This window comes from Peromyscus leucopus, chromosome 5, assembly GCF_004664715.2.
Source record: "Peromyscus leucopus breed LL Stock chromosome 5, UCI_PerLeu_2.1, whole genome shotgun sequence".
In the NCBI taxonomy this organism is placed as follows: Eukaryota; Metazoa; Chordata; class Mammalia; order Rodentia; family Cricetidae; genus Peromyscus; species Peromyscus leucopus.
The window spans coordinates 47,669,655-47,688,582 of NC_051067.1; the positions used below are offsets into that span (position 1 = coordinate 47,669,655).

Below are 18,928 nucleotides of genomic sequence, written 5' to 3' on the forward strand. Positions count from 1 at the left end.
ACAATGGGAAGAGTTAAATGACATGGAGCAATGAGGCATTCTGCCTTCTCTCCTAATGAGAGTTCTTTCAGGCAGATAAGCAAGAAAGTTAATTGTTCAAGTTGCACAAGAAAAAGCACCCTTTGACTCTACCCTTACCATACTAGCCAAGGAAACTTCCATACAATTAAATGATCGTCACTTTGCTTTAAATGGTATTCTGGTAGCTTATGTTGACACAAATACATAGTTCTCAATTCAAAGAGTATAAGAATTAGTTTATTCTGGAACCAAATATAAGTGACCACGGCTTAAGAACACAGCTTTAGGTCACCTTAAATTCCAGGTTCCAAAGCATGAAGTTTCTGTAGAAACAAAATGAAGATAGCCGCAAATAATGACACTTCAAAAATGCATTAGTGGAGACGGCGAGTAGGTGGTTACAGCACAGTGGAGAAACCTCAGCTGTAGACCATAGATGCTGTGTGATGACACAGCCCTTTGATTGGTGGAAAACTAGAGGTTTGTCAAGTTTATTCATTCTAAAAAGTGCTGTTTTTTTTTCATCTATCTGGATGTTAGGCTTTGTCTATTAGTAGTAACCAGACACTAGATCTAATGCAGAATGAGGGTAAAGAATGGCTACTTAGCAGGTGAACAATATCCCAAGATGAATTGTAATTCAGCTTTGGGCCTGTAACATTCCACCATTTCCACACACTGAAATTCTAACTCGTCAATAGTCTTTGCAGACAAAGATTCCTTACCGGAAGTCTCTTTCACACCCATCTCTTCTACAGTTTGGCCGTGTTGGTTATAATAAGAATAAATTTAAAGACCCTCTCTTACTTTTAGTTGAGAAATATTATTTCTTCTTGACTATTCTGAACACTTTATGTGAAGCCAAGGCGATTGTGTGAAACTCTAGTACAGAACAGAGTCACTTGCTGGTTTCAGTCAACCGCCATGAGTCAGTCACACCGCTGCAGTTTCTTGGGGTTCATAAGCAGGTGGGGTGTGTTTTCGCCAAGCAACAGTATTATATTTCCACAAGTTTGGAGGCGTGGCTACCATGTTTGGTTGAATTCATTCCAATGAAGTGAGGGTTTTTTTTAAGAAACAAAATTTAAAGGACAGCAGCTGATGACGAACAGCTTGTACCATTGTTTTCCTTTTCAAATTTCTAACCCTAAACACCTATGAAAACAAATGTGAGTGCCATGTCCACTTAAACACAGAAGCTGTGTTTGAAATGGCCACTTGTCCACAGTGAGTGGTGTGCAGACATGAGGAGTGCCTTCCTTGATTTCTACTGGTACCTTCAAAGAACTAAAGGATTTTAGTTATGGCGAGAATGCTCAGAAAAAAAAATGTATTTTTAATATTAAGAATGGCCTTTTGGGCTGGAGAGATGGCTCAGCCATTAAAGGCTAGGCTCACAACCAAAAATATAAGAAGAATGGACTTTTGTTCTGAGTACATCTTTATTTTTAATTGTCAGTTATCTCCTGAAATTAAACTACTGAACTAAGCCCACCTAATGTCTTTCTACTAATTTATTTCCCATATAATCTATAGAACTATAGTGGGAAAATTCATTTCCATGCATCAATGTCCTGGGAAATGTTCTCTATTTGAGATCCCTCAAAGATCTTGACCATTACATTTTACTTTCTCCCCATTTTTGACCCAAGGTTAATAGAATACATACTATCTACAATAGTCCTGGAAGGAAAAGGAAAGAAAAGATGTTTTTTTGTCTTCTGGTTAGTAGGGTATGAGCATGGTATGAGGCAGGAAGAAAGCAGTATAGAATTGGATGGGAGCTGTCTGTGTTTTGGGCTCTTTGTGTCTCCAGAGACTAAATCATTTAGGACCGTTTACATTGTCAATCTGCACACTTCAGTAGACTTTGAAACAGAAACACTGTTCCAGAATTTTGTTTGGTTAATCATAAGTCTGCACTGACAGCAGTACAAGCAATGTATATAATAACATGAGGCATTAAATCTATAGATATGTTTATTCCTATAATTTCTCTGTATGTCTTTTTTCTTCTGTCTATCCCACTTCTCTGTTTCAAATTTTCTTGAATCCATCTTCTTGCCTTTTATCTACTGCCTTTGTCTATTGTCCATTCCTCTTTCTAGAGCACTTTGGCTTTTCTAACTCCTCCTCCACATAATCTGGAATAACCATAACTTCCTATGACATGTTTCACTCCCCATCTCATCTTCTATTTTCCATTTGTAGGAATTTACATTCTTCGACTACCAGTTCCTCAATCCATCTTGGAAAATCACTGTCTTAGAGTTTCAGTCTCCCTCTAAGTCTGAAAAAAAAACAGTCTTTGAATAGTCTTCTGTTGTTTTAATTATAAGACCCTCATATCCATATGATAAGGTGTGTTTCCCATAATTCAACAAAACTTTTGTGAGACCTTATACATATTTCACTCCCTTTAAACAAGCCTGTCTCCTTTACTGGACTAAAATAAGGCTCTTTAAGTTTTCCCTTGGGTTCTTTTCTGGTGTCACCTTCTAACATGACAATTGAAGTGATTGCAGAAACAGACTCTGAGCCCATGGATTGGTCTATGTGGCATAGATTGAAAGTCAAAATGTATTTGGATTTTCCTTTTTCTCCTCTTTTTTCCTCTCCGTCTTCCTCTTCTTTCTACTCTTCTTTCCCCCTGCTCTTCTTCCTTCTCTTCCTTTTCCTTAATAATTTCTGTCATGATGACATGGTTATAGTAAACTGACTAAAACTAGATTGCCCATTTTATTTATTGTTTCTTATGGTGATCTTTGTTTTACAGTCATGTTTTTTATAACATTGCCATAGCAATGAATATGAATGTCTTGACTATCTTGTTCATAGGTGAATGTCCTATACTCCATAATTCCCAGCCAATAAGCCAGCTTCCTTCCTTGAGGCCTGAACATCATCACTACCCAACAATCGATGAGCCTCTTCCACCAAGTAAGCTTTAGTTTTCAAATCTATGACTTAACTCTTCCCACCGAGTCTGAACAGGTCAGTGTGAACTCACATGCAAGCATCCAAAACTCTTTCCAAGTTCCATACTTAGCACTGCTACTAAACACCAATATATACTTACTATAACCAGGCTTTTCAAGCTGTTTCAATATATGGTATTAAAGTGACAACCAAATGTTGTTAATGTCCCTAAGGATTTGAAGGAGAAGAAGAAAATCAGTAACATTTCTTTATAAGACCTGACTAGTCTTTGCTTGTGACCTTTCAGTCATAAATTTACCATTTTAAAATTTTCAGTTGGAAATAGAAGTCTATTTTTCTCCAGTGAATCCAGTATCCACAAGTGTCTCCATAGAATATAACAACTTCAACCCATAGTATTTTAAGAAACTGTACTTTCCAAAATAACATGCATCAAAGGATTAAAAACTCCAAATATCTGTAGTTGTTAGACATTTCCAGGAAAACTATTATTTTTAGGATAGAATTCAGTAACATTTTGTCCCAGTAACTGTCCTAAATTAATAATTCTTCAGCTAGTCATTGGAGCTTAGGAAATTAATTTAATCTCTAAAATACTATATCTTATTATTTGTGAGAATAAAAACTTTAATGTCCCCATCTGCTAAATTCTGAGTTTGGACTAGGTAGTCTGTACATGCCATTCAGGCTTAACCTGTACCACTCCACTTAAAATATTTAGAAGGAAATGAACCTCTGAATTTTTAAAACTCATTTAATATAACATGTGTTCATGAATTCTGGAACTTCTCTGTTTGAGTTCAGGATTTTTCCACACAAAGATAACCTTTAATATTGGATAAATTATTATAAATGAAAAATTATTCCCAAAATTCACATTTTTGCATGAGCTTTCATTGGGCAGTTGTAGTTTTTAAAAAGAGAAATGTTTATTTAGGAATTCATCTGTTCTTGGTAACATATTGTATTTTACATGAATACTACTTTTCTCCCCATTCAGTCATATGTTAACAGTGAGGAATTTACAAATTCTTTAATATATACCCTAGCTTAAAGCATCACCACATTTATTTCTCTGAGGCCAAACCAAACATTATGTTTTTTAACTTTTTGCTTGATATCATATGACTTAAGAAAACAGTAAAATCCCATCATATTTCATATGTGATTATTTGAAAAATGTATACATAACATGTCATTTCCAAAACAAGCCTCTTTCTCTCTCTCTCTCTCTCTCTCTCTCTCTCACACACACACACACACACACACACACACACACACACATGCACACACACACACACACACACACACACAAATAATATCTACACATGTATAAATAGCCTGATCTACAATCCATGCCATAGCATAACTAGTTATAAATAGAGGCATTAAAAATAATTTGACATACAATCACCTCAAAATAACTACCTAATATAAACCACTCTCAATAATTAAAATATAATCTAAATAGGTTTTAATTTTTATCCATAAAGCAATGAAAAAATATTAGAAAATTTGCTAGTGAATTTTAACAACAGGATTTTGTTAGGCAATCTCAAATAGGACATGAATAACTTCATTACTGACAGTCATTTATTCATCAATTATTTGCTGAATACTGTGTAATTGGTGCTATTTTAGGTAAACAGAATGGACAATGATTCCTCATGCTAAACTGGAAAGTAGATGATAAACAATAAAATAATACATAGGAGACTACTTTTAACTGGTGATAAATGCAATGAAAAAAATTAAATAGATAAAGATAAGGAGTCGTTTCATGTGTAGTAGACAACTGATTTGCAATTTTAGATCCAGAAGTCTAAGCAAGCTTCCCTAAGAGGGTAATAATGGATGAGAGAGCAGAGCTACTCAAAATAATGCTGGGGGAAAGCTTTACAGGCAGGGGGAGCAATCATAGCAGCTGCCGAGCTCTAAGTGGAGGCATTGATGGTGGGCTCGAAGAATAAAGCCAGTGAGTGCATCTGAAGCCAAGGAAGAGAGAAAGTGGCAGATAATACGGTCAAGGGAAACAGCACAAAGCAATCACCTGGGGCTTTGGAGACTGCTGCAGGAGTTCTCAACCTTCGTGATGCTGCAGCCCTCTAATACAGTTCCTCATGCTGTGGTGGCCCCCAACCGTGACATTCTCATTGCCACTCCATAACTGTAATTTTGCTACTTTTATGAATCATAACGTAAATATTTTTGGAGATAGAGGTTTGTCAAATGTCACAACCCACAGGTTGGGAACCACTGCAGAGGTGTGGCTTTTACCCTGAATGAATGGGACACACCACAGCATTTTGAACAGGGAAGTGATATTTCTGGCCTGTATTTTGACAGATTTTTTCCCTGGTTGTTGTGCAGGGAATAAAATGAAGACGAAGAATAGAAGTCTATGAGATACAACATAAGATTATTGTAGTGGCAAAAGTTAAAAACATTGGTGATTTGGATCAGGGCAGCAGCAATTGAATTGTTAATATATCTAAACATATATTTTGAAGACAACTTTGATGACATATTGAGTATGGAAATGAGATGAAAATAAGAATTAAGAATGACTCATTTTTAGCCTTGACTGACAGAAAAAAAAAAACTTTTGTAGAAGAGGTGGAATGGGAATGATCTGAAGCTTGCCTTGATCATATTAAGTTGAGATATCATCAAGTAGTGATGGCAAGAAGGCAATTAGATATATGTTTATAAAGTTCAAGAAAAAAATATATGTAGAGTATTGCATTTATTAAAATATTTAAATACACAGTCCAACAGTGAAGGCAATACATGTTTAAGTTCTTAATAAGACATAATTAGGTATTCAAGAATTCATTCCATTTTAAATGACTCCACCTGACCCACACTACTGTAACTTGCCTTAGTGTAGGATAGATACTGTTTTCAGGGGTCTATGTAAATTCATGGCATCACAGTACTTAATTCTTCTACTAATGCTGAGGCCTGAAGATCCATTCAAAATAATGGATAAGATATGTGATAAAAATGATGTTTGTAAGATATGTGAAAATAAATTCTTTACAAAGCAACCCAGAAAGCATACTCAAATGCAGCTAATTATTTAATGCATATTTGTAAAAATCTAAAAATTAACACTATGTGCTTCCGATACTTAATGTATTAATAAAAGAGCTGAGGGTTTTGATGACCATCCTTTCCAGGAGGGATTTTGAGATTTGAAACTTGCTAAGAATGTGTCATCAGTGTTACATTTTTCGGTGTCCCTCCCCCTTGGAGAATTTGCAAGGCTAATGGAGAAGTCTTTGCTTCCCTTGGAGTAGAGATCTGTGTTATCTGTGTCCTTAGAACTTGACAAAGCTCCTATTTATAACAAGTGGAAGTGGGGTTTTCTCACCTGAATTAAAGAACACGGTCTTATTTGAAAATTAATTTTTATGCTTTGTTGGATGATAGTTCAAGAAAAACAATTGTTCAATAGCTTTCTATGATTAAAAAACAACATAAATTACAAACTTTTGGAACAAGATTAATTATGAAGTGATAAAATTACAAGTATATACAATATTATCATCAATAAATTATTTTTCTAATAGTTGACATCTGAATATCTAATAGACTACTTTAGGGAAATCCTCCTAGAATATATTTCTGTAATTCAACTACATTTTTTCCTTCCATTTGCCATATACATTAACTTTTGGCTTTTCTGGCATTTGGATTTTCATTGGGCATTAACAATTCTCTAGGTTAGGCATACAAAATTATGTTTCTAAACAGATATGCCATACACATATAAAGCCATAAGAATGCCAAATTTATCTTCCATTTAAAACTTGAAGAGTCACTATATCATTGCCTAAGTCATGAGTTTTCAAGATAACTGTTAATATTGAATCCACTCCTGAAACAGTCTTTTCTCACTTAAAAGACCAAATGGTTTTCCTCTTTTTGCAATTATATTTTCTATTTGTCTTAGCATGTTTAGTATCTCCTTAGCATTTTCAACACGACACCATTGGAGTTATTTCCATCACATTTTTATATGTGGACTACAGAAGTTTTACCCATCACTGTGCATCATTGCTCTTACATGCCTAGTTCAGATATAGATGAAACACATTTAGCACTCAGATTCAAGACATTTATTCATGGATTTTAACCCACTTCAGCTTACATGTGCATCACCTAATCATCTATGCTTCTGCCTTGACTCCTTCTACTGTTTGTGATGGTTACTTAGCAACAAAGTTTTTATAGCTATATTTAATATATATATATGAACATATACATACATATACATATATGTATGTATGTAACAACAATTAATGATAAAAAACAGGTCATAAATTTGAAAAGGAGCAAGGAGGGATAAATGGGAGAAAGGAAAAGAATAAGGGAAATGATGTAATTATAATCTCAAACATTTTTAAAAAGGTGTAATTTTAAAAGGGTTTTATCTTTTCATATTTTGCTTATTTTTAAATGCATTTTAATTAAAAAATAATTGCATCCCTTCCTCCTTCCCTTTCCCCCATCCACTTGGATGTTTGTTATTGTGCTATTGATCTGTTTTGGTTTGGTTAACTAGCCATAGGTAGGTTCAATATATACTGTAAGTTTACATTTGATCACATGGATATTTTGAAACTGTAGTTATCAAATTCTTCCATTTACACCCTTAAAAGAAATTGTAGTTGCTTGGGCATGCTCAGTTTAGAAAGAAGCTTTCTGAAATTGCACATCCAGCATTTCAGAACTAAGTTAGAAAGGGGTTTAGATGCACAATCCATTGTGACTGCCCCCAGTCACCTCCTCCTGTTAGACTGAGAAAAGAACAGATTCTCTAGCATCACACCAATGCTTCCTGCAGGGTTTGTCCAATCTTCTGCAACTGTTGCTTGAATAACCAGCAAGATTCTTAAAGCAATAAGCAAATTTTCTTTAGACAGTATTAAGCACACGTCATAGTCAAGGAACCACAATTATCATGGCAAAGTAGAGTCTGAGTATATTAGCTCCTTTCTGGGAAGCTGATTCCAAGCTCGTGTCTAGGAGTCATGGCAAGTGCTAGAAGACAAGAGAGGTGGGGTGTGGTCTTTATAATGAGCCACTGGTGAAGTCTATCTTCAGAAGACCTGGAAGTGGAATGTGTCCATATGAGTCGACAAGTAGTCTGTACTTGACATTTCTTGTCCTTTTATTAAACATTAGACTGGGAAGCTCGAATTGACAGCCATGGACGGGTCTTTTATGTGGACCATGTAAATCGTACAACCACCTGGCAGCGACCAACAGTGGCACCTACCCCAGATGGAATGATCAGGTCCGGGTCTGTACACCAGATGGAGCAACTTAACAGAAGGTTGGTGACCAGTGTGGAACAAGACCCTATAAGCCTTGGTTAAATAAAAATGGCAAGAGAGTTCTCTTCTGCTTTCCTGCTCACTGTAAGGAATCTGGATGAAATTAATTATGTAAGAAATTTGTTCCAGGTAAGTATTTGGAAGGCCAGGTTTGGAAGTTAGTGACAGGAAGCATGTTAAGCTTGAGTGACATTTAAATATAGGATTCCTCTAAATGTCTTACTGGTACAAACAAAAAAATAAGAAATTCTTTAACTATGACCTTAACCCCAAGGAGATGAAGATTCCTACAAACTCTCCAAAAATTACATGTAAAATTACATCAGTGAGCACATTTTTGGAAGACTAGTTTTCATCATAAGATTTCCTCAAAGATACAGAACTCAAAGTAGTTAACATTCCAAGGAAAGTTTCCACAAAAATAAAAATCACGAATATAGAAAAATTGCCTCATAAATCACTGTAGACTTTGTCCTTGTCTATCATCACTGTACACCCATCACTGTAGACTTTGTCCTTGTCTATCATCACTGTACACCCATCACTGTAGACTTTGCCCTTGTCTATCATCACTGTACACCCATCACTGTAGACTTTGTCCTTGTCTATCATCACTGTACACCCATCACTGTAGACTTTGCCCTTGTCTCTCATTGTACACCATTCACTGTAGACTTTGCCCTTGTCTATCATCACTGTACACCCATCACTGTAGACTTTGCCCTTGTCTATCATCATTGTACACTCATCACTGTAGAATTGTCCCTCTTCTCATAATCACTGAACACCATCACTGTAGAGTTGTCCCTCTTCTCATAATCACTTCACGCCATCACTGTAGAGTTCTCCCTCTTCTCATCATCATTGTGCACCCATAAACAGTAGTTCTTCAAAAGTCTTTATCCCTGAAAAATAAATGCTTATAATATTTCTGAAATGGCCTATGGTGGCTCACTTGTGTAATTCCAGCTATTTGAGATGCTAAGGTGGGAGGATCTCAAGGCCAGCTTGAACAACATATCAAGACCTTATAAGAAATAGAAATTCTTCCAGAATCATTTTGATTGGAAACTATGCCTTCACTCTTGAACTTTCACAGATACTATTTGGGTTTCGGTTGCAACCATGGGTGCTGTGTCCCTCATGCTTCAGGCCAGCAACATCTCTATTTTTTGATTCTTTGAAGACAGAGTGAGCAATGGCTTCAGGATATTTTTTGTTATTAGAAGTGCAAGTTGCTGGGCGGTGGTGGCGCACGCCGTTAATCCCAGCACTCGGGAGGCAGAGGCAGGCGGATCTCTGTGAGTTCGAGGCCAGCCTGGGCTACCAAGTGAGCTCCAGAAAAGGCGCAAAGCTATGCAGAGAAACCCTGTCTCAAAAAACCAAAAAAAAAAAGAAGAAGAAGAAGAAGTGCACGCATCAGGCCAACTTCATTTGAAATTGCATCTACATCCTGTCTTGTTTATTTTTCAAGTGCTAAGTTAAAGAAAAAGTTGGGGGAGACTGAAAAGGCTAGAAACCTAGGTTGAGTATATTTATTGATAACAAAGCCTTTAAGACTTAACTGTATCTGCCTATTAAGTAAGCTTTTTAACCTGTTAAAAATACATAGAGCACATGTGATATGAAAGTTGAAGGGGTAATACTTGAAGTGGAAAAATTTAATTAAAAATGGGTGCAGAGAGATGAGGGAAAGTTAGGGTTGGTTAAGTCAACTACAGAAAAGAATGCATGGGGATATCATAAGGAAGCTTGATACTTTGTAGGCTAATTATAAATAAAAGCAAGGAACTGGGAAGATATCCTGATGATTAGAAGTACTTCTTGCTCTTCTAGAGAACCCAAGTTTGTTTCCTAGTACCTATGTCCAGTGGCTCACAATCATGTATAACTCCAGCTTTGAGGAATCTGACACCCTCTATGGCTTTGGTGGGCACCTGTACACATGTGACATACACTCACACAAATATACACACAGACACACACATATACACACGTGAAACTAAGAAAATAAATCTTCCAGATGAATGAATGAATGAATGAATAATAAATGAATGAATGAATGAATAAATAAATAAATAAATAAAAGTAACTGGGGAGATAGCTCCGTCATTAAAGTGCTTACTGTGTAATCACCAGGACCTGAGTCCAGATGACTATATGAGATCTACAGAATACATATAAAACCTAGATGTGGCACATACTCATGTAATCCCAGATCAGGGGAGCCCAAATCAGTAGGTTACTAGGTTTGTTGGACAGATAGTCCAAATGAATTAGTGAGTTCCAGCTTCCTTGAGAAATCCTGTCTCAAAACAAAGAGAGTCATCAAGGAACACCACCTGATGTCAACCTCTGGGTACTAAACACCTGTGCACACATTCACAGTCTCACACTCACACACACACACACTTAATTGATTAATTAAAATGAATTCTGAGTATACTTTAGATGAATGTCACCAGAGCATTCTTTTATCACTTGAGTATTTAGAAGACATTTGCCTTCCATTTTTCCATCAGTACCTGAATGTCTAAGTCATGAATAAGAACCATAAAGGATTTTCAGCCACAGCATATTTCTCTGCAATTATTCCCACAGGAACAAAGCATATTGCAAGGAATTACCATGACCTAGTTTTATTAGACATAAATGCATACAGCCTTTCTCTGTTGTAAGTCATTTTACAGAGAGAAAGAGCATTTGAAGCAATATGCTGAAATTGCTTAGCTAACCAAAAGTGTCATCAAGCTACATGTGCAAGAGGTGCTGTTTGAACACAAAATAATAAGCAAAGCACAGGAAATCAAACCAACAAAGCAATGTATTAAAAAAACAAAATAAACATAAAAATCAGTATACATTTGTGATGATCAGATTGTACTAAACAAAATTCAGTCCAAATCTATCTGCAGCAGACAGGAGCCCTTCCATGGAGCTGCACACACTGGGAGAGACAGCCAGGGACCATGCTGAATGGAGAACTGCATTTGAATTTGAACAGATAAAGAAAAAGTAGTTTTGCAATGAGAAAGTGCTAGTTTCTTGTGGAAAAGCCTGTTTATAGAAGTTCATGTTTTTAGACACTTGTCTTTCCCATTATTTTAAAGTATTTAAAGGCTTCTCTGATTTGGAAGTAGGCAGCCCCAAAAAGTATACTAAAAGTATACTCACTTGTCATCATGCCTAGGTAATTTTTTTGATAACTCCCATTTACTTAGAAAAATCTACAAGGATCACTATCTCACTGAAAAATGGAAATATGTGTTAGCATTGTGAGGCGGAGTCTTCCTTGACTGTCCACTACATGAATGTGAAGATCAAAAGACATGCCCTGAGAAATGCAGTCAAAAGTTGTATTACCAAAAATTGCCTAGAACTCAATACAAGGTTATTTCTGAGTTAATTCCTAAAGTTGGAGACTGTCTAGCATTAATTAACTCTACTTTCATACACACATGCACACATGCACATATACATATATATGAGAAGCAAAAAAAAATCATGCATTTTCATTTTAAATATCAACTAAAACTTATTTTTAATTAATTTTATTAATTAAAAATTAATTAATTCTTAAATGATTAATTATTAATGTTAAGGGAGAATTCAATTTAAATAGAAAAAAACTACATTCATATTACCCCAAAGTTTAAACTTCTAAAGAAATTTATCCAATTTTTATTTCAATATATATGTCATGATTCTTACATAGTATGACATAATGACAATATAATTTTATATTTATTTTTTATGATAAGGGCTTTATATCACTGCCATGTTTTCAGACTAACATTTAGATCCCTGTAAATATTCTGGAAGAACAGTCAGTGCTCTTAACCACTGAGCCATCTCTCCAGCCCAGATCCCTGTAAATATTCTGAATGGCTATAATTTAGTACATGTAACTTCTCATGTTATTGAATATTTGCTTATTGTTTTATCATGATTTTTTATTTGAAGAGCAAGGCCATTTTAAATATTAAGATTATCTTATATTAGAGTATTCCTTTGTGATTCTATTGCCAAAATACCAGCAGGAAATAAACAGTTTGGATATTTTTTTATTGATGCCTAATGTTTTTTAACAATATGGCTTTATAGATTTTACTATGCCCAAAATAGTTTTACTTCTGTCTCATTGTCTGGTCTGTTTTGGTTGATTTAGGAGATATTTTCATATTTCTGGCATTTGGGGATGACATACATTTCACTTCTGAGAGGATCAACTTTTTATCATAACCTTTTCTTGAAGAATTGTAACTAATTCCCACATGAAATTTTTGTTCTGCAGTTTTTATTATTGTTTTTTTGTTTATTTGGACTGGCATGGTTCGGTTTGGGAAGGTTTTTCTATTTTGTATAATTATATTTGCATGCATGCATATGTAATTAAAAATTGTATATTTCAGCTGACTTTATTACAGATTTCCATGAGCCTTTTATATATTTTTAGATCCAAACAAAACAAGTGCAGGAGGACATTAAAGATCATTCCTGATGAGATAAAAAGGGAGGCTTGCTGAGTCTGTGGCTGCTGTGATCTGGGCTTCCACAGGCTTTCTGGGTTCCATCACAAACTGTCACCTATGCTATATTCAGTCCCCTGAGAGGAGAAGACTTTGATTCTACATCTTAAAAGGAGAGTGGGAGAACATATGGCTCTAAAAAGATTGTTTAGCCATTGGAGAAAATTATGAATGCCATATCCATTAGGTAATTGTCCAATAGCGACTTTTGCAGTCTTTGGCAATGCTCTGACCCCAGTTAAAGTCAGAGATTGGCGGCTTCTGTTCTCCCAGCTTCATTCCCCATGTTCCAGCAAGATCACAGTGGGTCATCTTTTACCTCCCCATAAGCTCCCCACCACAGAGAGGTGAGAAACAAGCACATCATAATGCTCTGATCACTGCATGAATTCCACACTTTCTCAATAGATGTCTCACAGTCACTGCCCCTGGCAAGAGTGGTTTCTCACAGGTTATCAGAAGTGATTGATGGATGATAAGATAAAATGTAACAATCCTACAGACCGATGAATCTCAAACCTAGATACACAGAACAGTATCTCTTAGAAGCACAGGTTTCAATTTTCTTCAGTGAATGTAAGTTAACAGATCCTCTTGTAAGCAGCTTGGAAACCATGGTGGAGAAACTTTGCTCCTTAAAGTCAGGGGAAAAATAGGGTACTGTCTCCTTCAGAAGCCTGCTGTGGAAGAATGAACCTATACAGGACTCGATGCACTCCTCACCTCATCTTGAATTACACCTGCAAACTTGGTTATTTGCTCTCCTTCCTCCAACTCTGTACACCTCTCCCTATCTTCTTCCTGAACACAAGACTCATATAAGCCACATTTTGTCATAACTTGGAGGAATTATGGGATTTCAAAACTACATTTTCAGATCTAACCAATATCTCCCCTCCCCTATCCACAACCCTCTTGTCCAGCTACCTAGTCAAACAATGTGGCAATAGTTGTCTTATTAATTGTTCTGGTTATCTTATTGGAGTTATAGACATTTCTGATTTCAATACAATTGCTTACAGACTTTTCCAATTGCATTATTCAGAGCATTAGCAAACACAAGTTAACTCTTGTCTTTCCATTTTCTAATGTATAGGTATCAAAACATTCAAAGAACCATTGCAACAGAGAGACCTGATGAAGATTCTGGCAACCAAAGCTGTGAGCAAATACCGGATGGAGGAGGTGGAGGTGGAGGAAGTGACTCAGAAGCCGAATCTTCCCAGTCAAGCTTAGGTATTGGAGGAGGGGACTCAGAACACTGGAGGTGGCATGGAATGGCTGTGATGGAAGTATGCATGTTTTCAGACTAACTTACCCTGCCTCATGGGATAGCCACATGATCCCCAGATAAGACAGCAACAAAATATTAAAGAAGATAGAGGAAATAGAGACATGAGTAAGGGAGACAGCAAAGCTTCCCACTAGGAATGTTAGAAGATATAGACTCCTGTGTTGTTAGGTAATGTATCTGCTTATGTCCTGAGGATTTCCACTTATAAATAAAATGTGATAAATGTTCACAATCCATTTCTAATGAGTCTTGTGCATTTAGGATAAAATTCAGTTCTACCAAGGAGGAATCTGGGCACAAAGAGGTATTCTGGTAGCCTTCTTGTTCACAAATCCAAGAGCATATTGTTTTTACCATGTATCAAGCCTTATTTTCCTGTTTTTTTTTAATTTCTTTAAATCTAACCTGATTGGAATGCCAATAATGATATTTAAAAAGCATGAGACTGGCTTCCACTCTTTGTACCCAAAACAACATATATGGTTACCACAGTGAAATCCCAGTAAGCCACTTTCTCTTTGGATTAGGTTAAATGATGACAGATTTGCCAAAAAAGCCCAAAGACAGTCTAGACAAGTAGATATGTTAATTCTCATTCTGGTAGGTCTCAGTGATTTGTGGCAACATAGATATTGGACTTGTTTATTTGATTTATTTTTTAATTTTTTAAAATGTTTGATAGTTTCACACATTTATATAATGAATTTTAGTCATTTTAGCCTAAATTTCCTGCTCCCATCTCCCCCTTGCCTCTGTCTTGCCAGAATCCTTCTTTATAATAGTCCCCCATCCTACGTGTTATATGTGTATGGCCCACTGAGTTCAATAGTTAAAGTTTCTTAGCTGGCAGTGGGTGAGAGGTTATGTACTAGAACAAGACAAGTTAGCAGTGGCTAGACAAGTAGAGGAACTAACATGAAACCGCCTTCCCCCAATGTTAGCTACCCTCATGTCTCCATGCCTAGCCTTGGGACCCTCCCCCATCTATGATGAATTGTGCAATGGGTCCAATTCTGAGCAGGCCTTCTGCAGACAAACACAGCTGCAGTAAACTCAAGACTGTAATAACGATGCCAAAACTGAGAGACATCTTTTTGTTGGCCAACCCCTACCTGCTGGCTCCTTTCTTCTTAAATGCACTTACACATTTCAATCAAAAATTTTAATTGTCTCCATTCTGCTTTCTCTATCAGACGTAGTAACAAACCCAGTTTAGGCTTCTCTGTTACTAATTTCTTTGTTCAGTCTTCTGAGAGACACAAGGTACAACAACCAAGTAGTTAGAAACAGGATGGGAAAAGGTAGCTAGGATTATTTCTAGATTTGGTATTGGATCACATGTAATTTACTGTGTAATAAAAGCCTCAGTTTTAGTGGATAAACTCACAACTCATTTACCCCTCAGATCTGCAGGTTGAGCACTCTCAGCTGAGTAAAGCTGGCAGGCTGCTCAGGATGGTGCTGTGCTCATACATGTCACTCGCTGGTAACTGTGCGGTGACTTGTCTGAGATGGCCTCAGTTTGGAAGCTTGTCCCTCTGGCTTGTTTCCTTAGTGGGCATGAGGATAGAAGAGAAGCCGAAACACAAGTGTTGGGTCCCTGTCTCAGGACTGACATGCTGCTTCTGCCTTGTGGTCCTGGATGGAACAAAGCATAAGGCCAGGCCCAGTTCAACCAGGAAGGAGCTTGCAAGTCCTACTGCAGAGGAGTATTGCTAGGAGGGGGAGCCATGGCCCCTTCTGGAACTGTCTTAATTACAGGCAACACTTGTAACAAAACAAGAAAAAGAGACAAAGGAAGGAGATGTGAAAGGACTTGAACCTAGCGGAAGCTAGACAAGAACCTTACTAAGAAATAATGATACCTGACTTTTAAAAACTCAAAATTATCTCCATGAGTTTGAGTCCAGCCTGGTCTGCAAGCAAGTTCCAGGACAGCCAGGACTGTTACACAGAGAAATTCTGTCTCCAAAAATAAAACAAAACCTCAAAATTAGAAATGCTTGAAAAAATATCCCAATATTTAGTATGCCAACATGACACCACAAAAGGAAAATACAGTTCATGAAAAAAAATTTAAATGTTGTATAAACCAGTTATGATGACTTTAATCCCAACACTAAGGAGGTAGAAACAAGACCATGAGTTTGGAATTAGGCTGCACTATATTGTGAGACTGCCTCAAAAAGTTTGTGTAAAATTAATTACCTCTGGACTATGTAAATAAGGTATAGATGAAAGGTACATAAATTTCATGTTCGGGCATGTGTCTCATCTCTAAAATACCTCATTATGTATATGCACATGTTCTAGAATTTGAAAAAAAATCTGATGCATTTTTGGTGTCAAGCATTTTGGACAAGGGACACTTGACATTCTTGACCTGGTCATGTCACTATGAAAACTCAAGAGTGTGTTGTGGGGGTCTGTGTTCTGCCATCAGAAGAGATGTACTCAATGTGGAAGAACTTTCCACCCAACATATTCCATTGTTTTGCTTCATTCTTTCCAGATCTGAGGCGAGAAGGATCACTTTCTCCAGTCAACTCACAAAAAATTACCTTGCTGCTACAGTCCCCAGCAGTCAAGTTCATCACCAATCCAGAGTTCTTCACCGTGCTGCACGCCAACTACGTGAGTGCTCAAAAAGCAAAGATGGGATGCACTGGCTTCCTGAAAACCCAAAACAAGCTTTATGTAGTCATTTAATAAAACAAGGGGGCTGGAATTTTACTCTGTGAGCTTAGGAAAGAAGAAGGAATTTTTAATTATTTCTTCTTTTTGGGGGGATTATAACATAATTACATCATTTCCCCTTTCCCTTTCTTTCCTCCAAACCTTCCCATATGTCCTTTCTTTCTCTCTTTCAAATGCATGGTTTCCTCTCTCTCTCTCTCTCTCTCTCTCTCTCTCTCTCTCTCTCTCTCTGTGTGTGTGTGTGTGCAACTCAGACCTTTCTTTCCCATGCAAGTCTCTCAGTAAAGAAGGGAGGATTCAGAAACTCTCTTGCCTTTCTAAAGCTTTCATCAGCATCATATCAGTGAAAATTCCTTTGAAACAAATACATGTTGTTTTTATCCATCTTAAATCTTTTTAAAAAACAAAAGTATAAAGTGTCCAAATAACTCTTTACCCTTAACCATTTTATAAAATCATCTTCATTAAAAATATTTAGACGACTTTGTCGTCGATAATAACTAGATTAGTTTTTTATATACCTTAAAAATATATTGATAATAACTATGATTTGGTCTTACATATATGCTTTTTTCATTGAATTTTTCGAGGCATTTTCCATAAAGCAACGGTATAATATGATATTTGTTAATTCTTCTATTTCACAAACTTTTTTTTTGTAATTTAGGCACAGATCTAGAGACTGGAATCACAGAAACAGGTTAGGGAGACACCTAAACATCAGTAAATATCTGTTTTGTGTATACACATGTGTTAGACAATCAGTCTAATAAGACAGGAGAAAGCCCAAACTGACAGAAAGAACGTGCCTAGGAAACTAAGGCAGAAGGCGAAGGCTGACTTGAGTCCTTCAAGTTGAAAGGGAATGGAAAGAATCCCAAGCAGAGAAGCAGTGTGTTAGGAAGGATGGAGGGCAAGATGACAGTGTGGCCCCACTGTGGCCGGCAGACATGGGAGAAATGCTGAAAACTCAGCAGCCTAGCAAACCCCAAAGGTGTCTGTCCCATTCAGCTGGCAACAAGAGCTGCTGGTGCTCTCAGGCACCAGCTCCATGACCGGGTCGTTTGATGAAGTGTTCCTCTGGAAGAATCTCAGAGAAGTGCTGAGAGGTCCCAAACTAAAAGCTGATTCAACCAATCAAGTAAAAGATGATCAAATCCCAAACTCAATAAGGTGCTGGGAGAATGGGAGAAATGACTTAGCTCAGAAAGATTGTTTGAGAAATCCATCAGTGGTGTTTGGATCTCCTATGGCCAACTGGTGACTAACAGATGAAGACTCAAGAAATTCTGAGTGGTTTCTATTTTGGGGATTGGACTTAGTAGGGACTCTTTGAGGCTGGTGCAGTATTTTGATGCAATGATAAAGGCTGTGGCTGGGAAAAGAGGAAATAAGTATGTTTAGTTAGAGGGAATCCCTGGTGAGGTAGTGGAGAATCATAAAGGGTAACAAGTACGCAAGATACCCAAGTCTCTGCACTATACACTGGGCTTCCTGTGGGCCTTGGGGCTGTGGAAGCCACTGAGCTAACCTTCCTAGCCTCCTCCAGTGTTCTTTTATCACAATACATGTGCACATGGGCACATGTGGGTACTCATGTGTCCTTCCCAATACCATCTAGATAGCTTGGTGACTTTTTAGCAGTCTCAGAGATATACTGAGGGGAATGAGACTTCTGCTGTGAGTACTGCAAAGTACCTATGTAATATAAAATTATAATTTGACTAACTTAGGAACTCCTAAAACAGCCTTCTTTTCTTCTCATTCCCTCACCTGAAGATGTTACGTGAGATTCACTGGAATAGGCTTCTGAAGACCAACTTTAATTATGATCAATTACTATCATGTGTTAAATAGATCAGAGGATCAAAAGCATAGCTCTGTAGTCAGAGAAGAAAATGGGGAGGAGAAGAGTGATGCTCAGAGACCCAAGTGTGGCTGACATTAGGGAGAAGATCTCTGAAGGTCAGGTAGAATTGCCCTGCCAAATATGTCCATGAGTTTTGAATGCACATTTCCACATTGAACACTATGTCAGCTTCTAAAGTCTCAATTTTTAGCTCACACAAATCACCACCAAGTTGGACTATTATATCATGTGA

The 18,928-nt window shown here is 37.0% G+C and overlaps 1 protein-coding gene across 7 annotated transcripts in view; it reads left to right on the forward strand.

Moving 5' to 3' along the window:
- Hecw1 (HECT, C2 and WW domain containing E3 ubiquitin protein ligase 1) overlaps positions 1-18,928 on the forward strand; it is a 282,149-nt gene that overhangs the window by 197,561 nt on the left and 65,660 nt on the right. For 5 of the 7 annotated variants that reach the window (XM_028859893.2, XM_028859900.2, XM_028859887.2 and 2 more), the window contains 4 exons: positions 2,860-2,961; positions 8,155-8,305; positions 13,932-14,071; positions 16,642-16,763. In XM_028859893.2, the coding sequence (XP_028715726.1) occupies positions 2,860-2,961; positions 8,155-8,305; positions 13,932-14,071; positions 16,642-16,763 (515 nt within the window). The remainder of the gene's footprint in view (positions 1-2,859; positions 2,962-8,154; positions 8,306-13,931; positions 14,072-16,641; positions 16,764-18,928) is intronic. The other 2 variants (XM_028859926.2, XM_028859932.2) reach the window with 1 other exon arrangement.